The 24119-nt window shown below is 39.5% G+C and overlaps 1 protein-coding gene across 4 annotated transcripts in view; it reads right to left on the bottom strand.

Annotated features, from left to right (window-relative positions):
* Nucleotides 1-24119, bottom strand: part of SH3PXD2A (SH3 and PX domains 2A) — a 266755-nt gene that overhangs the window by 50717 nt on the left and 191919 nt on the right. For 2 of the 4 annotated variants that reach the window (XM_063434631.1, XM_063434633.1), the window contains exons 7-8: nt 23934-23978; nt 17282-17413 (exon numbers count right to left, since the gene is read on the bottom strand). In XM_063434631.1, the coding sequence (XP_063290701.1) occupies nt 17282-17413; nt 23934-23978 (177 nt within the window). The remainder of the gene's footprint in view (nt 1-17281; nt 17414-23933; nt 23979-24119) is intronic. The other 2 variants (XM_063434632.1, XM_063434634.1) reach the window with 1 other exon arrangement.

Raw genomic sequence — 24119 nt, 5'->3', positions numbered from 1 at the left:
ATGTAGGACCGATTTAACCCCTTAAGGACCAAACTTCTGGAATAAAAGGGAATCCTGACATGTCACACATGTCATGTGTCCTTAAGGGGCTAATAGGTCCACATGAAAAGCAAAATGGAGAAACTCTGCCTTTAAAGGGGGTTTGAACCATTGGTGCTCGGTTTTGACAAACCCTGCTCTCCAGCCTGACGGGAACCGTAAAATCTATTCCTTTTTGAATCGTTAGAATGCAATTTACGATTTCATAACATATGACTTCAGTTAGCATGAAATTCTCGCTGGAGACTTGGAGATGGAAGCAGTGTCTCTGCCAGTGTCTAGTAACAGCTCTGCTTGAGCCAAGGTTTACAATTTTCCAACCCTTGGAGATTACTGTAAGCAGAAACCATTAGTCTGCCAGTCTTCGTGTGCCGTTTTTTTTTTTTTTTATATACGGTATTCCCTCATGACATTCTTCATTTATGCAAACCTTGCATTTGGGAGATCCAGGGGGTCTTTTCAAGAAAACAGTTGAGATTATCTCAAGCCATTATAATTTGCTGCTATTATCTGTTAAATGAAATGTGTGTGCTTGGGACTGTTTCCAAAATATTTGGATGTAAGGCACTGACAACCCCCCTTTTGGAATCAACATATTTCTTAGAAATGATAGGGCAATATTTTATGAAGCTGACTTATCAATCACAGTTGTTTGACGTGAATAAATATAAACTGCTACTATGAATTAATGTATTTTACATATTCAGGCCCTAAAGTTCCAACGGACAATAGGCACATCCATGCCTAGTGTTCCATTTGTGGTGAAGTACTAAGCTAAAACGTGATAGAGCTTTTTAAATTATGTACTTGGCATTCCACAATGTGTGATTTAGGTGTTAAAAGATGAAAGTGCAATCACTCAGTTCCATTTGTATCCGGCTCAAGGGACCCAGATATGTACTAACTGCTACACTGAATAAAATCGCTTTAATTGTATACATTTACTAGACACACGATTACGCAATGGGCAGATCAATTTTCCAGGAAGGCAAAATGGGACAGTGTCAAGTCTCTCTGGACCAGTCCATTTGAATATATTAAGAGAATAGAGGGAAAGGATCGACACTGATCTAGAAACATGCATGGAAAATGCATTTTTAAAAAAATTAAATGTCATTTCTTATAGAAATTATAATGTGGGCATCCATGAATAAAATGGCAGTGGGGATTGAGGATATCCCTCCGGCTCTTTTTATGTATGTGTATTCAGTGTTCTATTTTGTATCAGTTCTTTTTTCACTTTTGTAATTTCACCATGGTTCTGGATGGCTGTGTTTAAATTTATGTAGAAAAAAATAAAAGAAGGATAGTGGGGTCCAGGACAAAAGCCCAACTAAACACAATTGCTGCAAAGTTTATATCCTGCATTTTGTTCTGATGCCTTACATATGCTTTGTCTTTTCTGTATTGGAAATGGATCTCGATGTGTATATTGCTTCATACTCCACTTTTTTCTAATTTTTTTTTCTAATTTTAAAAAATCAGCCACTTGTATGCTGGAGAGGGCAGGTCATAATCAATGACTTTATTTTAGACAGCACACACCACAGGACAAGACGTTAGTCAAGTAATTCCTGTAATTCCGTTGGCATGTGACTTCTACATATTGTATTGATGACCCTTATTTATAGGATGGTTTGCAGGGAATGGAATTTATGAGCGCGTGGTTATAAATCAGGCCCAACCAGGGGTAAAGTTACACAATTTAAATACATAATTGCGAAAAAATATAGTTCCCATAAATAGATGCAAATATACGATACACAAAATCTCAGCAGAAACATGAAAAATATAAAACGTCATTCAGGTCATCCATTTATAAAAGGCTAATATATTGAGAGGATGATCTGTATGAACTATACAGGATGTCGCATATAACATGTTTATAAATAAAATAACATGCATATTAATAAATATAAACGTCTCTTGTGTACTTTGGGCATTATACAGGTCACGTTGGTTCTGTCTGTTGTACATGTGCCACGTGGGTGCTGTATGAGATATTGATGACCTGTGGGTGCTGTATGAGATATTGATGACCTGTGGGTGCTGTATATGGGTCTAGTTAAGGGCATTGATAGTCTAAGTGTGAATACCAGGTGTCACGTGATATTAGATTTTGGTTCCAGCTACTGAAATTAAATAAAACGGTCAAAAATTGCTTTAGACAAGTGTACAAATGTAAAATGATCTTGTTAAATTTACGAAAAAAAGAAAAGAAAATTAAGGTTTATTATATATGTCTAAGCTTCTATTTTGTTTATCTAGTTTTGGCATTAGGACTCTGGCAAGCAGAAGGCTAATTATGGACACCGACCTCTTGTCATCATTTCATTGGCATTAACCGGAATTCAGCCCTGACAGGAATCAAGCCTACATGAGGTAATCATGCTAATGCGAATTGCAGCAGCAGCGGTAGTGTGTGCTTTCCAATTCAACGTTACAACATAAATAATAGACTTAAAGTGGACCTAAAAAAAAAAAAAAGAGGGGGGGCGGGGCCTGGCAGCCAAGATGGCCGGACCTGTACTCTAAGAGCTCCGGCACCGAATACCGAAGAAACACGCATTCTAATCGAACAAACAAAGCCTATAGCGCACAAGGCCCAGGGAATGAAAGGGCACTACTTACAGAGCAAAATGATACCAACCCCGAGCCGGAGCTCCACAGAGAAACCCGTACCGGCCATGCGGCCTGAACAGAAGTGGGGCCTGAAACCAGGGAGAGGCGGCCGACCTCCCGGCACGGAGCCCGCTCACAAGCGTGGGAAAATCCAGACCCTGCTGCCCCCCCCTCTGGACCGGCGGGGGATATCCCGGTCCACGCTGGGGATGATCACCCCAGCAACACTGCCTGATCACCCATTAAAGCCTACAGCTAGACGGGACTTGCGAGACCCACACAAAATGGCGACACAAAAAAGGCCAGCAACAAAGCTCACACTGATCAAGCCTCCCAGTAGCACCATAGAGTTTTTTGAAACACTCTGCACTCACCTCTGGACGAAGCTCCAAAACCGAGTACAGTCCTTCCAGCAGGCGAGAAGAGATGCGGTGGCCTGGATCCGACCGGCAGCCAAAAGACAAATGGGCAGACTCTCCCCACGAACCTCCAGAGAGGGACCCCAGGGGCAATGCCGGGAACAAATATGGCGGGAAACGAAACCAGGCTCCCTGGGCACCAGCACACGCACCAACACGCATCAGGGCGAGACCCATAAGCATGCCCGACCTGAGCATCACCCGGCGGTTCCAGGAACTCTGGACCAGCGTAGAGCAACCTCACATTTCCCGACACGAACAGTTGACAGCGACGCTCACCAAGATGCAGCACGGACTCCCACTGGGGAGAGAAACGGGAGAAGGAACCCTCCACGATCCACTGGAGAGAAAGGCTCACTGGGGCACCGCACCTGCCTACAACCACACAGGACAATACACCGACCTGCCCTGAGCTTTCCGTCCCTGGGCATAGGCTGACCGACTGTTTGCATGGCAGAGCTGAATCACCTGGTGCACCATGGACTTACCGGCCTGCGGCTGCAGACGCCCGATCCTATGCAGATTGCATCACTAATGAGTATTTTGTTCTGCCGCATATGTCTAGGTTTATTTTGCTTTTGTTTTTTCACCTTTATCATTTACTATCATCCAACAACTAATCGCTTACTTAATTTTGTAGGAAATGTCGGCACTAAGATATAGCTAAGCTTACGAGTTTACTGTCTGTTAAGCAACTCGGTTAGCTCAGTAACCCTTGCTTTACTTTACTTAAGGAAACTCCCGTGGCTAGCGTCTCGGATAACTGTTAGTCAGCTCTGTCCATGGTTTCCAGCCATTGATTACAATGTTGAAAGCTTGTTTATTTTGTACTCTTGGTCTTTTGTAGCTTAACCCCTTAATGACACAACTTCTGGAATAAAAGGGAATCATGACGGAATATATCCGTCGTCTGTCATTAAGGGGTTAATGTGCATATTCTGACTAGGCATGCCTCATGCATCTAATCGATATGACCCAACTAATGTACGACTTAATTTAAACCGACATACTCAACACCAGCATGTGAACCACTTAAAACTGAAAAAGGCTTAGTCTAACATGTTTATCTTAAATATAAAATGTGCAGTCTTGTTTAACCCCTTAAGGACACATGACATGTGTGACATGTCATGATTCCCTTTTATTGCAGAAGTTTGGTCCTTAAGGGGTTAAAACAGCCATGAAAATCTATAATGTATACTCTTGTTCGTGCTATCGTGGCACACCATGCATGATTGTAATTCCCTGCACGCTATAAATAAAGAATTTAAAAAAAAAAAAAAAAAGACAATGTGTAGTAGTGTATACACAATAGTTTTCTTATTGCTCACTTACTCTTGTGTTTGTAATATTGTATTTCCTATTCTGCACCTGACCCATTCCTGATTGGTCACTTAATATGGACCTTGTAACATGTATTCTAAGTAGTAGAAGCAAAAGGAAATGCATGTTCATAAAATTCACTATATTATGAGCTCTATTACAGAAGAATTGAAATACACCACTAATATTATCAACCATTGTATTTACACAGCTCAGCCACACCATTAAAACAACCTGCCTTATATCATGTAGGTTCCTCTCACGCTACCAAAACAACTCTATAAGCAGCAGATCCTTCAAGTCCTGCAAGTTGCTAGGTGGGTCCTCCATGGATCGGATTTGTTGTTCTAGCACATCCCACAGATGCTCAATCAGATTACTATCTGAGGAATTTGGAAGCCAAGGCAACACCTTGAAGACAACATATTGAACCCTCTGTCATGTTCTTCAACACATTTCCTGAACAATTTTTGCAGTTTGTCAGGGTGCATTATATTACTGAAGAAGCTACATGGTAATATCATTGCCATGAAGGAGTGTGGATGGTCTCCAACAATCTCTCTTCTTTGCACCACTTTTGGTAGGTACCAACACACTGTATACCGGGCACACCTCATAAGACTTGTCGTTTTGGAGATGCCCTGACCCAGTCGTCTAGCCATCACTATTTGGCCCCTGTCAAAGTCACTCGGATCTTTTCACTTGCCCATTTTTCCTGCTTCCAACACATGAAGTTCCAGAATTGACTGTTCACTTCCTTCCTAATACATCCCACCTCTTGACACATGCCATTGTAATGATATAATCAATGGTATTCATTTCACCTGTCAGTGGTTTTAATGTCGTGCCTGATCAGTGTACTATATACAATGTTACTATTAACTGTTGTATATTTTACATTACAAAAAACACTGTGGTGCAACAAAATTAGCCGTTACTATTCTTTTATACAAGGTACAGAAAGTCAATTGGTCTACAATACATATTTTCCCATTACCCATAATATTATCTTACATACAATACATGCAAAGAGGCAGAGGAATTATCACCCATTACTATGTCCACACAGTTCAGTGGAGGCCCTTTTATTCTGCTTGATGTAATGCTTATTTAAAAATAGGTATTTATGTACATTGGTGATGTTGGTACTAAATTAGTGGCTGAAATGGAACAGAACTACCCAAAGATCATTTTCAAGCAGTACATACTCTCTAGGAGGCAATGGCAAAAATCACACAAATCATAAAATTGTTTATCTGTGTGCGGTTTAGAAAAACAGGTCAAAGCTTGACTTGAGATACTCACAACTTGAAGCGATTTATATGCTTTACAATTACAGTAAATGGACTGGAACTGGTATTTGCCTCCTCAAGCAGGGCCTCAAGCTTGTCAGCATGAAATTAAGTTATTTTATCACCAATTCCCTGTAGGGTTTGTCTACCCATTGTACAGTGCTGACATAGATGGTAGCTAGCATGTTGCAAATAAACAATGTTCGGTAAGCATTTTTCTGTTTACATCTCTGTGTGATACCAGTTTGGCTTTATACAAGAGAGTCCTGCAATAATGCTAGGTTACGTAATATAAACACAAAGATAAAGCAACCGCGCTTACAGCAGCAGTAGCTTAGGTTACATAATATGCTTCTTTGCCGAAAAAAATAAAAAATAGTTTGTGAATAGTTTAAAAAGAAGTACTATAGCTCTTATAACACTACATTTGCCTAATTTCTGTAGTTGTTATGGTGCCAGGGGTGTCCTGTCATCCTCCCACAGTAAACGGTTTAGTTTGCCTGGATTCTACTGGATTCTACTGGGTGCCTACCACTACCTCCCCGGCTGCCTTTTAACCAAGACAGGGCATTGCTCAATTGCGGATAAACAATAAATGCGGCTTTGCTCTGTGGTAGGAACGTCTGGCTGGAGGGGAGGTGGCAATGGGAGCCTGGCACGTCCAGATGAGCTGTCCTTCCATTCTTAAATGGTGAGGACGCCATGGCACTACTAAGACCATAACCACTACAATTGACTGTAGTGATTCTGGCGTGCAGTGTTCCTTTACCTACTCCCAGTAATGGCGCTTACAGTATAAATAACCATATATAAATAAACTGCATGGGTTAACATACAGTGCAGGATTAATCCCCTGTGAATTGTCCTCTACGTGGCAAGTCACATTCAGAGTGTAATATGATCGGTTAGAAGATTTGGAGCAAAAGTAAACCAAATTAAATAAATTAGTTATATAGGGGTCATTTACTAAACTAAGTATGTATTTGACAAAGAAATTATACATTTTAGTAAAAGATAACCAACTTAGCCTATTTGGACTGATGTTAGCAATTCAATAACCGATCCCCGTGAAATTCATAACTTAGTGAATATGCCCCTCTTAGTAAATAAAGGCTATAGCCATATGTAACTCTATAGTGCACACTCACCGTTGTAGTCACATGATTTCTTAACTGACCATCTCCAAACAAGCAACAATATTGTCCAGACAGGTTGAATTAGTGACAGACTGTGCCATCATAATAATGTATCAATAATTATTTTAAATTGTAACTACACACTCCTCTAATGGCTGCAGGACACTACAAAGCCACCTAAGGTAAAAGAACAGGAAGTTCTACACAGGCAAACAGTCTTAGGAAACAGAATTGATTAATCTAATATGTTATCATTAAGGAGTGAAACTATTTTACTAATTAGTGACATATTAAAGGATACTTATATTTCAGCCAATTAAGATTTTTTTCCTTAACCAAACACAAGGCTCTGTGTGTTCTATTCTTTACACAGTTTAACTGTAAAAAAAAAAAAAAAAATACTAAAACAATCTTTCGTTTCGTTACAAGATTATTTTTCTAAGTATGCTGTCCAATAATTAAAATTTTGGCAGCTGGTTAGCCATCACATGTGGATATTAACTACATGTCCTGAATTATCCTTTAAACCAATTTCCAGATAATTCAGAAATACCAGTAGTCGAGATATGAGCCATAATTTATTCCATACCATATTCTGAACGGCCAATAATTTCAAAGCGAGACACATACATTATGCCACTTGCCGAGTATCACTTTCATCAAGACACATGCGGCCGAGCACAACATGATAAAGAAAATCAAAGCCAATTTTGTAGATTATGATGCAAAGAGGTCCCTGGTTACTGAGTCAAGATGCAGCATCTAATACCTGCTGTGTCTTGCAAAAGTAACTGCAGCTATAAGACTGTCATTTCTCCCTCTGATGTCAAAAGTACAAAACAATCTTCCTCACTTGCAGTGAACGTCCATCCAACTTGTACGTACATGGTGCGCTGGCTATGCACAGGAGGGTGAGTCACTATGCCTCTCCACCTGACAAAACCATGAAGGGGGCACAATAAACTGTAAGCCCGGCCCTAATCAGTGTTTTTAAAAACTGGCATTGATAAGGTGGAAGAGTGACTTCCACACAATGAATGCAGTCGAGGAAAGAGCAATCACCAATAGTCTCTTTACGTTCAAGTAGTCCTAAACTATTTAACATTAAACCAGGGTACTTTAGATCACAAAATCACTACAGCAACTTTAGTAGTTCAGTTGTTTAGCTTACCTATTTAAAATGCATTTTATTATTATTATTATTGTTTTTTTTATTTGTTTGTATTTGTATGATTAATAGCAGAGGTTCCAAACCCAGTCCTCAAGTACCCCCTAACAGTCCAGGATTTGGTGATTACCCAGTTGTGTCAAAGTTGCTTTTAGAAGAAAAAAAAAATGCTTTTGGCACAACAGGGTAATCCCTAAATCCTGCACTGGCAGGGGGTACTTGAGGACTGGGTTGGGAACACCCAATTTATATGATGCTTTAAAATAAGAGTACATTCCAAAATAGGATTAATTTATTTTTTTTACATATTTTTTGAGGCTGCTGTGTTTTCCATATAGAATTTAGAAGACATTCACAGTCACTGATCCTATAGACTGTAAGCTTGCTTGAGCAGGGTCCTCTTCAACCTATTGTTCCTGTAAGTTTTCTTGTAATTGTCCTATTTATAGATAAATCCCCCTTCTCGTAATATTGTAAAGCGCTACGGAATCTGTTGGCGCTATATAAATGGCGATAATAATAATGATGATATGCATGGATTAGCCTTTCTGTGCCATTAACTGCAAGGGTAACTGCAGTTAAAAAGAACTGAAAAACCACAGGAGTGCAGTACTTATTGCGCAACATTTAAAATGTAAACAGCACAGTCATCCAATTATTTTCCTATTAAACATACGATAATAGTTTTCTATAGGAAACATTCCAGACTCTTGCACAAGTCCCATTTATCATTTATACAGCATTTGCCAAAGCTGGCTATAGACCCCATTAATCCCCTAACTTAGCATAGTGTGTTTTTGTGCCGTGCGCTATATTATTAACAGCCTAATGGCAAAAAGCCCATCAATCTTTCCTGGTAAAGCACACCTTAATGCGACCAACTGTTTACAAATAAACCTTGCCAACTGTTTGCAAACAGAGTTGTCACAGATTCCAGACTGTCTCCATAGAAGCCAAGGCCAGAATCTGGCTCAAAGCATAGTGTTCCAGGGCTGGCTACATAGTTTAAATACCAATGGATACTTTATACACCAAAGCTGGAATACCTATGTTCCTCTGGCTTGTTGTTGGACTAAAACTCCCATCATCCTATGACAGTTTATTGTATTACCATCTCTGATATAAAGTGCAAGGGAAGGGGTGAGGCTACAGAACGGGCATAGCCTGGCACCAAGAACGGATGGACTTTTACAAGTTATTCTTTCTTTTCTCAATGTGTCGACAGACCCGTAACCCGTTATGTTCCTATGATGGAGACATGGCTCACCCATAATATATTATATAATATTCTGCAGAATTAAGCAGCATCTTTGGCTCTGTTAAGGTGTTTGGATTTATCGGAGAAGTTATCTATATTATTTTATTCAGCAAGCACCACTGTTTCCCCCTTATCTTTTCCCACAACGCATTGAAAAAGACAAGAGAGATGTTAAATCTTCTTTGGGGAGGGTTGATAATGGGGCATCATTACTTTGAGTGCTTGTAGCTCACGAGAAAGAACACAGCACGAAGGCAGGCCGAGGCAGCCACAATGTAATTCAAGTTAAGGTTTGTAATGAGTTCATGATGTAAATGTAAGTCAAGGACTGCCAGTAACTATCGTTATATTCATCGGTTATAGAGTGTTTCCTCCCTCCTCCACCAAGATTGCGTAAACTAACTAGAAAGTCAACTCAGAGCAGCTGTGAGCAGTTTGGCAATCAATGAAACTACAGAATTTTCGCTGTAAGCGTGCACCCAAAATGCTCTTAACCCCTTACCATGACATCTCCAATTTGGGATTCACAGAACAGTAACTTTTTGGAAAACAAAATCTTAGGTGTTTGACTTCGGGACTGTTCTTGCACAGAGAGGGTCGTGCGAGCTCTACAATACTCCAGCAACATACAGAAGTCTGTGTCTTCAAATACATTTGTAGGGTCAGAGAACCACAGAACATCCAAAGCCCCCTGTCACTGTCACCATCCTGTGATTAACTGACCAGATGTGAGGGAGCATGAGGGCCTGTGTTATTTGGGACTGTTGTAAGGTCCTTAAAAATATGTAAAGAGCATAGGAACATTCCCACTACAGATGCTTCTTGTATTTCATGAAGAATATTTAACTCCAGATATTTACTCGACAGCTGGATACCATAGGGAAACACCAAAAAGAAACCACTCACAGTGAATGGCAAAAACCATGAAACAAACTTTACCAACAAACACAGGCTGAGGCGGACAATGAAGGGAGAGAGATCTTCCAGCAAGGTGCCTCATGAGTTTCAGGTCCAAAAGTGCTTACGCATAAAAAAAAAAAAAAAAACGAAAAAAATAAAAGCAAATCTCTTTTCCCATTATACTGCAAATGGTTTTCTTTAACGAATGAATTCCAGATTTAGTTACCTGAACTTACCTCTCTTACTGTGACAATACGATCAGAAAACAAAAGGCTGAAAATTTAGTCAAATCTCATTTTTGCACGTGGTACAAAAATAATACACTGATATACACTAAGACTCATAAACATATATATATTTTTAAACAAACTAAAAAAAAACACCTAAAAATGTTTTGGATTAATGAACTACCATACAGGGATACATCGTTGCTGGGGAAACATGCAGTGAAAATCTCTGTTTGGACCGACAGAGACAAGCATGTTCCATGGATAAAGCAAGGATTGTTCTCCATCACTCAGAGTTTAGCAGTATTTATGGTGTTTTACAACATGTAATGACAAGGGGAGTGAGTGGGAGTGTGCCTGAGGACAATCGGGACTTCTAATACGCCTTCCTCCCGCTAACTCACATCTCTGAAAGATTCTTAACTGTGGCACTCATGTTGCCAATTCCTGTTAAAACTGGCAGTTCCAGAACGACCGTTACGATGCCGTAATGAAAGGCATGCCGTCTTGTTTTTACAGTTGGAAGCTGCCAGAACTGGCTCTCCTGGAGGGACAGGAAATAAGGACGTGGGGTGTGGTGGCTATTGTGGTGGAAAGTGAAGTAAAGGAATAGTGAGTAAGATGGAGTTGGCTGTGGTACCAAATGTACATAAATAAACCAGTTTCAACCACTGTGAATGATCTGTTTTAAAACTGAATTAGTCCAATACTAGAGAACAATTTGGGAGGCCAATGGGACTTCTATAAAAATAAAATGTGCGTCAAACATCAGGGTGCGGGAGGGCGTAAAGGTGGTACAAGCAGACAAACACTTCATTTAGATCAATCACCGTGGCAATCAAACAAATGTTTTTGCGTCTACTAGTTACTATGGAGATTGCTCCACAGAGATGCTTTGCAAATCATAAATCTGAGAAAAAAAAAAAAATTGGTCCCAAACATTTTACATGGGGTATTTGGTTATTTTTCCCAAACACGATTTCTTAAGACGAAGAAGAACAAAAACAAATGTGTTCTTAATTTACATTCTCCTGTTGCAACTGGCACATGACTATTGCAAAATGCTAGAACACGGATGTCATGTCAACAAGAGCCTTTGAAGATCAACACACTTCAGTTCAAATATGTGCCCATTATCATAAAAATGTCCCAGGTCCCATTTTCCCCCTGCTACCTCGAGAGACCTGCTGATTCTGTAAAATAAGCAATACAAACAGCGAGCATTGCAGTGACCAGTCACAATCCAATCATTATAACAACCTATAGTATGTATCCTGGATGGAATATCTTCAATCAATGAATGAGTTCGGTATGGAAATAATTTGAATGCACACCTATAACATATTGTATAAAAGCTTCCACAGAAAACAAACTAACAAAATCGAGCTGCAAGTCTATGTTCATATTTTTTGAAAGCTTTTAATGGGTCGCATAATAGAAATACCAGATTTAGGAAAACATAAATGAGTATACTGTTTTCAATGACCAAACAGGATCCTATACGGGTAGAAATTCTGACCTTTGAACACTGCCACCACATGTGGATGTAGTGGTTAATATGGCCATAACGTTTCAAGTATTAAATCGGTAGTAGTTTCGGTAAAGTTTAACTAGTATGGCGTGCCACCTTAGCCAGGTTTTGCGTACTGAGATGGAGGACTTAGGAAGAGATTCCCTCATAACTTCTCAATGTATACCTTCAGGGGTTTCCCTGGCTGAGATTGCTGGGGATGGGTTAGCCCAGTACTCTCAGCCAAGTCTCCACCGTTTGGACAGTGATGATGTAGATTTGTTAATTCTTGCACTGCACAGAAAATCCTTATTGTCCCATTTTCATGGAAGTACGAGTATGTGTAGTTCAGCTGTCATATTTTTTTCTATTAGAACTATCAAGTATAAAATAATCTATTTGTAATTTTAACTTGCTGAGTTGTTTCATTCATCTTTTCCCATGAATGTAAATACTCACAAGGAAGCACATACACGACTTTTATTGTATCCCAGCTTTTCTTTGAGAGAGCTTGTACAAGTTAGTTTAGAGATACACAATATCATGAAGGGCTGAGTGGATACAGATCAATACATTTTAGCATACTGAAGCTGAACTAGATACAATAGCAGAAACAGGGACATAAACACAGAGCAATAAGCTATTCACAACCTAAACATATGTAAATCTGGTGTTTGGGGAGTTTATTTTTTTCCTAAGAGATATAGATGAGTCTCGTTACAGATACTCGACTTTGGGCTGGTTAAACAGCTCATCTGATATTTTTACGACTGCCAGCACTCACATCATATCTGTACTCCTACACATCCTACACAGATCTTCTAGTGCATGCGCAGTGAGTTGCCACAAGAATGTAGTGCGCATCCTCTAAGAAGATGTGTTCCTTAACAGCCGTCATCTCCTGAGACAGCTTAAAGAATTGAAATAATGTCTGAAATGGTTTAGGATTTCTGGAATTCATTATTATAGTAATTGGGATTTTAAGTAACATAACAATCACAGCAGATTAAAGGGACACTCATTGAAGTTGTTTGGGTGCGGTGTCCGAGTCCCCTTACCCCAGCAATGGTAGTTATTAGAAATTATTGCAGTTTTTGAGAAATCAGACAGCCACTAGAGGCATTTATACAGGTGGTTAGGCGACCATGAGGACATCCAGCGTCCGTCAATTCCTTATACGAAAGCAATGCAGCAATGTTCCCTTTGGAGAGGGTCTGATGCGCTCATGGCGTTAGTTGCTTATGCGCATTAGCGCCCCCGTCAGGTGATGTTGGAAGTGTCAGAGCGCCAAGCCAATGCTTCTGTGCTGGGATCGGGTAAGTACAGTAAGGGTATTTTAACCCTTACTTTGCCTGAGAGGTGGGAACGAGGTAGCTATAGCGCTAGGAATACAACTTTGATGTTAAAGGGATACTATAGTGCTAGGAATACAGACTGTTGTGGAAAAGTTTGGCAAAAGCCGAGGCTCTTCCCGGTGACCAAACTACGCCATCGTCTCAGGCACAGTAATCCTGTTGATTTACAACTTCCGTGTTATCAATATCAGTTCATCCAGTATTGGACTAATCTGCTCCCAGCTCTCTCAGCCAATCATTTCAATCCTAGTTGAATAAAACTCTATTAATAATGCAGCACTGTACGATATGCATTAGTAATGTGGCCGAGGAAGGGGCAGTCTCCAAAATTCAGGAAGAGCCCTGGTTTATGTCAAACCATTCCTATATGGTTTGGCATTACACTGGGGAATGCATGTAGACTCTCCAGGCTGCATGACAACTGCAGTAAGTGATTATGTTTCACAGTGTGTCCCTTGAAGTAATCTTTGTTTTATTTAAAAATTCTTTTTGTTTTGAAATTTTAGTTAAACAACTTGGTTTATATGTTGTCAGTGCTAGAGATACTGTGTCATTAACCGAATGGTCACAGACCAAACATAAATAGTAAATTTGGGATTTTTAAGATGATGCATTCTAAAAAATAAACTCTGGGTTTTTTGGAATTTTCTATGCAGCTCTAAGACTGTGTTCAGTTTTCCAAACATAGAATTAACCATGATCATCTTTTGTTTCAATATACACTTCGGGTCACGAAAAAAAAAAAGTATGTGGGGAAGGAGGAAAGTTTTTTTTGGCATTCCTATTTGTTTAGACTGGTGTGATCTATTCCTATATGTCTACAACCACACCAAGTATAGAAATAGATACGTCTTTGGTCCAAATAGTAGAAAGGTTAAGAGTCTACAATTCTGCTATTTTGGTCTAAAAAGCAATCCTTGCTTTATTACGGAAACCCCTACTTTATGTGCTAGAGGCCAGGTGGCCAAGTTCCAGCACTGTTGGGGGTAGTAACACAATGCCCCTGGTACATTTATCATATTCAAAAATGTGCATAGATAGTTTTTATAGGGCACTTATTAATGGGACATTATGGGATATGTAAATAATATTAAAGAATGTTCTTCAATTACTACCAAGATGTTTTTTTCACTGGCCGAGCTATTTAATTCTGTAGTATTGCAGGCCAAAAAATCTATTTGTACAATTTTGGGGTCTACCTTAAATTGACTATCCCATTGTTTTGTACAACGTTAAATAAGGGGTGCAGGCATTTTCTTGTTCTACAGATTCGCAAGGAATGTATAGCTACTGCCCAGGTATGTATAATAATGACAAATAATGTATAAGCATGGCAACCATCTTTCTTCTCTTACATGTTTTTTTGTGCAAGAAAAACACAATTTCTTGCAAGGATCTCTACTGAGCTTAATTGTCAAAGACTTCTGCAGAACGTCTACCCCTGCCACTCCAAGTAACACCCCTGACTTAGGGGTAAGGGGAGCTCACTATCAGTACGAACCAAGCACTCAGTTTTTAGTTTAAAGGGCCACTATAGTCACCCAGACCACTTCAGCTCAATGAAGTGGTCTGGGTGCCAGGTAGACCAGGTTTTAACCCTTCAGATGTAAACATAGCAGTTTCAGAGAAACTGCTATGTTTACATTGCAGGGTTAATTCAGCCTCTAGTGGCTGTCTTTCTGAAAATCGCATTCAGCGTGCAGAACGTCCATAGGAAAGCATGCGTTTTTAATGCGCGCGCGGCTCTGGCTCCACTCGGGAGCTGACGTCAGTGGGAGGAGAGGTCACCAGCGCCGAGGGAGCCCGGCGCTGGATTAAAGTAAGTAGCTGAATGGGTTTTAACCCCTTCAGCCCAGCGGGAGGGGGGCCCTGAGGGTTATATCATGTCAGAAAAACGAGTTTGTTTTCCTGACACTATAGTGATCGTTTAAAGGGAACCAACAGAAGTGAAGAAATATAGATTAGCGATAAAGGAAAATAAGTGATCTTGTGCTCTAAATGACAGAGTAAATACTCAATCCATTTAGGAAAAGTTTGACCATCTACCTTGGTTCTGCTGGGTGTACGGTGCCACCTCCCCACTACCAGAAGCTACTGCCACTGAATTAAGCTGTCTGTGCAGTGCCGCACTCATTGGATAAAAACGCACAGCTGATGCTCTCCGCCAATGAGCCGGTCTTTGCTCAGGGAAACTAAAGGAAGCTCCTTGCATGAGACTACAATGGGAGCCCGGCAGGACCCAGGTGAGTTGTCAAATAGCACGCTGCAGTGCTTATGGTTGATTGTTCCTTTAAATGGTTTGACTACTTACTCTGGGAGCGTGTCAGGTAACTCCTGGCACCATAACCACTACCAGCATTTGCCCAGGGAAGGAAAGATAAAGTCAGATAATGGACATCACTGACAGAAAATCAAAGTTGGCTGCTACTAGGCAGAAGATGGAGATGGAGGGAATATTGGCCAGAAAAAGTAAAACACCAGGACCAGAGGGGGAAAAAGCAATATTAACAGAGCTACTTTAATTAACAGACAGGAATGTATTCGCTAAACACCGAATCATAGTGATCAGAATCCGAATTGCAAAATTTAAGAAAAGTTGCAGAAAATTTACAAATACGCAATTTGTCATACAGTTTGCAATTTGACTTTTAATTCACTACATTTTCGTGTTTAGTTAATAAAACTTTGCTCCCCCCCACCCCCCCAATTTAGATATTTGCAATGAAACCAAGTCTCTACTGAGAAGGCATCTTGTTTGCAATCCCACTAGGTAAATGTTATTCATTATTACATAGACTACAAACACAAACAAAGCATAACACAGCACAGCACAGAGAAGCATTTGACAATTCTTTCAACGTAGGATTGGAAGCCAGGCAGCTCCAGCGTTTGCTGACAATTTGAATTTAGATCCCCACCCACTCTCCTCTCTCCTAACCACAAAAAGAAATCTTAATGTACAAAGGATCTCCAAGACGGCTTGCCACATTTGCAGGAATTCTGGATACAAGTTTGTAAAAAATATGTAACAAGAATAGACTCTGCCTCATTCTCAAACAAAGCAGAGCAGGGATGTGCACAATGCATGGTTTACTGCTATCCAGTATGGTCATTGGGTGGCAAAGTAAACACACAATACATCTATAGACAGAGGAGGTGCCTGGGCGTAGATATATTTAGTAATGTGAGTGGAAACACTCAGACACACATGGGTTCACTCACTAAACCAGGAATTCTGCAGAACTGGTAAGGGAATAACATTTTAGGCAAAAATAGCCATGCTTGAAAAACAGCTAGGGTTTGTTGTTTGTTTGCAACCCCCTTCTCAATTCTGTGCAATCCACCGTTTTGTAAATAACACCTGCAGTGACTTGCAATCTCTTAGAAACCAACTTCAATACACATATACCTTCCTTGGGATATTTAAAAAACAAAACAAAAAAAAAAAACCACAGCCTTTGTTTTCATCTCATAATTGCTTCACTCTGATTTGGAGGATTTGCAATGGAATAAAAGGCTACATCTCAGATGTACACAGTCTAAGCCAGAAAGGCGGATATAACTTTTTATTTTTTTCTTTGGCAAACCAAACCCATTCAATACACGTAGATAAAAAAAAACTCTCGCATTGTGTTTGCTCTGTGGAAGGCCTGCTGTAAACAATAGTCAAGCAATAGGATTTTTTTTTTGTAAATCAGAGCAATTGTACTTTTATTTATTAATTTTTTTTTTTATACTCATTTGGAGACCGATACTTGTAAATAAGAGGGTGTCGTCCCTCTAGTTAAATGCTAAATGCAATTTTAAGAATTTATACATAATACGTTGGAAGAAATCTTATGGGGCAAGACAATATTTTTGGCACAGAGCCCAAAACAACTGGAAAAGAAATGTACCTTCTCAGCCAAGTTCAGGACCAGATGTGGTTAACGTACAGATTTCTATAGGGGAAGGGGGTCAAGGAGGACGAAACTAAATAACAAACTATAAAAAAGTAAATATATAAATAATGAAAAAATAAATAAATCTTACCGCTTTCATTTTTTTCAATGACATCGACGACTTCTCCAGTTTTTAGACTGATCTCGGAATTTTCTTGTTTCTCATAGTTCGATACAACAACGTATTGCTCCAAGATCATGGGGTCGCAGTTGCTATCAGCACCTGGGGAAGGGAAAAAGCACGCAGTGAGCCAGCTTCCAGCCATTGCCCCTCGCGAACGACCTACGTCCATCCGATTCATGATAAGTCAACTTGTCAGCCGATTTTAGCCAATCAGAATACAATCTTGGCTCGAAGCATGATTGCAAAGAGCTGGCCATATAGATATGTTCCTTTCTGGCCCTCGACAAGGCAGCAGCGTAGAACATTTGAAGGAAGGAGGAGTGTGAAAGGAAAAAAAAAAAAGAAAAGAAAATGCAAACAAAACTTAATCAAACGGCCTCATTATTTTGGCCGGCTGCATCTCATGCAGCGTTCAACCCTGTATGTCAGAAAAGAAAACGGAAAAAGAAAAAAAAAAAAACCACGCAAAGTTTTTCAACGTAAAAAAAAAAGTGTCAGTATGACTAAGTCCTCACGTAAACTAATAAGAATAAGCAAACAGCGTTGCTCTGAAAAAAAAGCAAGTTCTGCTCGCTTATGTCTTCAGCTGGAAGTCAAGAGGAGACTGTGAACGCCAATCATTTTCATCTGTACTGTGAGTCTTAAATGGAAACACATGAGGAAAGAGGAGTAGGGAGGGAGGGATGTAAGATAGGAGGAGGGGTAGAGGAAAGGAAGAAAAAAAAGTGTGCTGGATACTGTTTACTTCTAGGCACAAGACCTAAAGTTACGGGGCCAGATTCTTTCTAAGAGAGTTTAAAAAAAAAAAAAAAAAAAACATTCTGGAGCAGTTCTGGTCCCTCATAAACTTTAACTGTTTTCTTAACCCTTCTGATTACAGAGGGAATAAAGTGTGTTCTGATTACAGAAAGACATTGTAAATGTTGTAAGTGACAAAGAAAAACTGATTATAAAACGATAAAAAATATATATTAAAAAAAAATAAAAGTTCCCAATTTGTTAATGGTTTTACTGTATACTTTGGAGGGAAGTTTAATTTGCAAATTGCACATTCAAATTTCTTAACATATAGAGCTACAGAATTCTGTCAGCACGCCTGACGTTAATGGAAAGAATGGCGTGATCAGATATGACTTGTCTTGTTTTGCTAGTTCTAGCCTATCCATTTGGGCAACTTTTTAAATTCTATATAAAATGAACAGTCTCTCTTATTGTAATACGATGGGGTCATTTACTTATGGAAAGTAAATTAAGCAAACTAATTACATAGTTTAATTTACTTGGTGGCAGTAGAAAAATGGGTTTATTTGCCAATCTACAATGTTGGAGGGACATTCCAAGCACCATAACCACATGTCAGGGGGTTTTCTGACTGTTGTTATTTTGTTCATTAGGAGGGGATAAATAAATTGCTGCAGCTACAGGACTTCATCTAGCTACAAGCAGTCTTATATTTTTATACAAAACATTATGTTCAGTAGCCAATCCTGGGTTGCAGCTTCCATATGCTTAGAGAGTAGTCTCATTCACATTTCATTCATTAATGAAGCCAATTGCAAGAACGACATAAAAACCAGCATTCAAAATTAAAATCCTTACAGTTGGAGACTCTGAGTTATTTATTAAAGTGAGAATTAAAATATAATTAAAAGTAAACGTCACATTTAAGGCCAGGATAGCAAATTGAAAGCATAGCTGTTTTAGAGGATATGTCCATTTGGCTAGTTTGACCTTAAATTTGAAATTCATTTTGAAGTCTCACTTTAGCGACTAACCAGGTGTATGTTCCTCTCTGTCCATGCTTCATCAGCACAAACTGCTGTTTAGTAGATAAATCCCTTTGATTTGTGCACCTTTGTAGTTTAGATCTGCACTGTTCAACTCAAATTGATTTATTTGATCTGAAATATCCGGGTATAAATGTAAACCCACCATACACAAATCATGTTGATAGCAAGTTTACCTGTAGGGTTGTATACAATATATCTATACATGGTGTTGGCAAAGTGCACTGCCTACCTAGGCACAATACACTAAAAAGCTATTCACAACATCCCACAATTCCTAGGGGGTACGTGCTACAAGTTGCGAGATCCCATTATTTGGGTGTAGTGAGACTACGCATGTAACTACCTGTGGACTCCACATTTGTAGGCTTAATTGTTGTCATTGCAATAAAAAACAAGGAGGTTAAGAAGTTAAAGTGACACTACAGTCACCAGAACAACTACAGCTTAATGTAGTTGTTCTGGTGAGTATAATAGCTCCCTTCAGGCATTTTCATGTAAACACTGCGTTTTCAGAGAAAAGGCAGTGTTTACATTGCCCCTAGGGAGACGTCCAAGTGGCCACTCCTCAGATGGCCACTGGAGGTGCTTCCTGGGGCAGTGCTGCACAGTAAGCAGCCCTACCGTTCAGCATCCCCACGCTCTGCATGGAGACACTGCATTTTCCTCAGAGATGCATTGTGGGTTTAGCACTATAGGGTCAGGAATACAAGTTTGTGTTCCTGACCCTATAGTGATCCTTTAATGTAATAACTTGTCAACTATATAACTGCCAACAATTTGGTTACAATTATGTATAGATGACAATGTATGAATTTGCATCAGTCATGTTGGACACTATATGTTTTATCCATCTGAAATAGTAACAGGTATATGGTCTAATTAATATTATTTATTGCTATGACATCTGCAAACTTAGCATGGAAATGGACAAATCTTATGCACAATCTGACCCTTAATGAACCATACAAGGAAATAAGGAGTACTGTTCCCAATATGTAGCACTTCACAAAGTTTTAGAACTGGGGGGGCATTGCGCCGGTTTCTGAGTCTTTCCATGCTCACCCAAGATCAAAGAAAGAACTCAAATCTCCTACATAGACAAGGCAAATCTGAACTATGTCCTTATTGCTACAATTTGAAGGACACAGTAGCTCCCTATCTCCCTCGGCAAATAAGAAAAATAAATCAATGTGATACAAAATAAAAAAGGAAATCAAATTATCTGTAAAAGGAACAGAAATGCAGAGTGGTAGTTAGGTTAGGCACCCTGGTACAGATCCAATTCTACTTTAGATTGAAAATTCATGACCTGAATTACTTAATGGATTGGGATATTTGAAAGAAGGAATGGGTAAATTTATAAACAAAAAACACAACTTGAAAATCTACACATAGCCTTTGCAGTTCATTTAAGGGACACAAAGCACTAAAACCACTGCAGTTTAATGTAGGGGTTCTGGGGCCAAATAGACTGTCCACACAGTGTAAGCTCTGCTTTTCTGAGAAAATGCACTGTTTACATTGCTGCCTAAAGACAGCTTTGAATGCAGTCACTCGGAGAGACACTAGAGGGACTTCCTGGTTGTAGTTTTGCAATCTTTGCATGGCCAACATTTGGTTTCTACACACTCTGTAAGGATATGCTGAACGCTCCCGTAGAGATGCACAGAGTCAGTGAATCTGCATGAGGAGGTATTGATTGATCCCCTCTGTGGGAAAGCATTGGATTGGCTGAAATAATCAGCCTGCGTAGGAACGCCTGCGCAGCAAGACTGGAAAACTGGGGGATGGAAGTTAGTCTAACTAAATATTGTATTATTCTGGGGTTGAATCTCACCGCCCTTACATTATTCCAATGTTTGGAATACAGATTTGTATTCTGAAAGTCAGTGTTCCTTTAACCCCTTAAGGACCAAACTTCTGGAATGAAAGGGAATCATGACATCACACATGTCATGTGTCCTTAAGCAAATTAAAATATTTACTTTCTTCATAGTTCTACATTTAATCTAAACTAAGCCTGCAGCAGTACAATAGTGAGCAATACGCATGGTTTCTATACCGGAGTGCATAAACGCTTAAGGACGCTCACAGAACACTAGGAAAACACTGCGACTGGGCAAGTCACATTACTTCAATATTGACTTAACGTAAGAAATGTTTAAACTGCAGTCATTTGAACTTTCATTCACACATCACGCTGTGAGTCACCTAGTTACTAGTCACCTAGTTAAAGGGAAATTACTGCTATATAGATTTAAACAGCTGCAAATGAAATTCGTAAATATTTCCACGTGCAGACAAAATTAAAGGAAGTCTCAGCTGGTTAATGAAGTGGTAGGCATTTCCCTATGTATCGTGTCTTACAGCAGTCTTTTGCACACAGAGTGTGCAAAAAGAACGTCACAGTGCAGTGGGGTTAACAGAACACTCCAAAAACCATAACAACTACAGATCAGTGCAGTGGTAATGGTGCCAGAAGTGCCTTGGCACCCCACAAAATTCCCAACCATTTTAAAACTGTTAGACTTCATACCCCCAGATTGCCACTACCCTCTGGAAACTCAATGTCGAAGCTAAGCCCCGCAATGCGGCACTTCGCTCATTGGTTGCCAAAACAAATTCAGCTTATTGTGTTTGTTTTGGTGAGTATAATCAGTCCTGTTTCTTGCAGTACACACTGTCTTTTCAGAGAAGAGAGTGTTTTCATTACAGCCTAGGGATAACTCCACTGGCCACTCCTCAGATGGCTGCTAGAGGTGCTTCCTGGTGCAGTGCTGCACACTGGGCAGTACGGTCATTCAGTGTCTCCACCCTGATCTGCTTCCTGGACAAGCTCAGCCAATCCAATGCTTTACTATGGGAAAGCATTGTGATTGACTCAGAATACCACATCTGATGATGTCAGCCAAGGAGGCAGATCAGGGGAATAGCCAGCAGCAGCAGACTGGATTTTACTATATTTAGAAGGTAAGGGGGCTCGATGGTGGTTGTAATACTACAAGGTCAGGAATACATGTTTGTTTTCCTCAACCTTTGGTGTTCCTTTAAGAACAGGTATAGGGAACCTGCAAATAGAGATTTATTTATTTTTGCAACACATTGTTCCTTTGTAAAATTAGCTTATTGAGCATATCCTGATTAGTGAACATGTAGTTGCCATTAATCTATAGCATGGACCAGTGGTTCTCGACCCAAATTAAAAACGTTCATCAGCGTTCATGGCGTTCATCATCTTCTTCCCTGTGTAACACTTATAGGGACCCTTTGCGCACCAATACAACTTTAATATATTTGAAAGCTATTGGCCTAATTAATAAGCTGTATTTTTTTACGTGCTCAAATCTTTATAGTTTTTACAAAAAAATAAGTAAATGTTTAGCAGAATGCTGCACCATAAGCCTGCCTCTTTAGTAACACACTGTCACTCCAGAAAAAAATACTTCCTTATCAAATGGAGGCACACAGCTCAACCACTGACAGCATTAAGTGATCTGAAATTCAAAACAACTTGCATTAGAAGGAGAGAACACCCCCACAGGGAGGCCTATAGTAAAGATATCACTACCTGTTTACTGTTTCTCTGACTGTCTGCAGCCAGGTAATGAATTAAAAGCAGCTCACTCAGTGCTGTTGACGCCGAACTGTGTGCATACATTTGATAAGGAAGTCTTTATGGCATAAGGGTGCGTGGCTAACGAGGCAGGCGTATGGTGCAACATTTTGCAAAACATTTATTTATTTTGTGCAAAAACTCTAAAGATTTGAGGATAGAAAAAAATATAGCACATTAATGAGGCCAAAATCTATCAAATACATTAAAGTTGTACTGGTGTGCGGAGTGTCCATTAATATGTCGACAATTATCGAAATTAGTCCCTTGCTGTGTTAACAGCACATTGTGCCAGTTTCAAATATTTGGGATCACATTTTGGGTCCTGACCCAAGAGTTAAGAACCACTGGTGTAGTTTGATGGCTAATGAATCTTTGTGTGAATACAATCATATTGAGCATGCACAGGATCAACATGCTACAGCAGTGATGGGCTCAACATTCACACCCAGTTATAGAACAGCATCATCCATGATGCATTGCATTCTTAGTACAGGCGATGCATTAACGGGATTAAAGTGCTACAACTGTACTTTGCATTGCTGGGGAAGAACAGGAATGGAAAAAGTCAGAATTGTCCAGCCTGAAGAATGAGAGTTGCAGTTAATACAATTTGGTCTCAGTTCCTGAACACTTTGAATATTGAATATTACAAATTTAGTCAGAACATCTGTAGACAGTCTGAAGTTTTCATCTCATTTAATATACAACGGCTGTAAACGGTTATATCTGCTATAAAAATTAAAAGGAGTGACCAGATAGACTTTATATGATATCTCTGCAGATTATAGAAACATTTACACCTAACACATGCACAGAAACGTGATGCTGGCAAAATTGAAAGGTAATATTGATTCCGGGTAACTGTAAAGTAATCTTTAATATGCACTGAATTGCAGCTACAAGTAGGATGTGCAAAATGTAATAATAGCAATAACATTAACTCAACAACCCAAAATATAATAAAACACCATTAGAATGTTAGTGTCTAATCTAAGTTCATCAAAATAAAACCAAAGTAATAAACAATAACACACAACTCAGAGGCCACGGGACTGGGGCTCACTCCACACGCATGCTAAAACATGTAAAACAGTGAATTCACAGGATTTTAGCATCTGTTAAAGCTGTGATTGTCACACTCAAACCAAAGCCATACACAGAAGGCAAATTAACAGAACACGTTGGTTTGATTACCAGCACACACGAAAGGTACCTTTAGGCTCAGCTTTTGGGATCTCACATAAGCTGGACATCCAAACTTCCGGAGGTTTCAAGAAAAAGGCAGCATTAAAACAAATATGAGAATTTTAATTAGATAGAAGACACTGAATGAAATGCTTAATAAACTTAGAAAAGGATGGATGCATGGATGAAAACAAAAATGTAACCCTTGTGGAAA

Source organism: Pelobates fuscus, chromosome 10 (genome assembly GCF_036172605.1).
Source record: "Pelobates fuscus isolate aPelFus1 chromosome 10, aPelFus1.pri, whole genome shotgun sequence".
Taxonomy (NCBI): domain Eukaryota; kingdom Metazoa; phylum Chordata; class Amphibia; order Anura; family Pelobatidae; genus Pelobates; species Pelobates fuscus.
The sequence above is the reverse complement of the archived record's forward strand: the minus strand, read 5'-3'. Positions and strand labels throughout refer to the sequence as shown.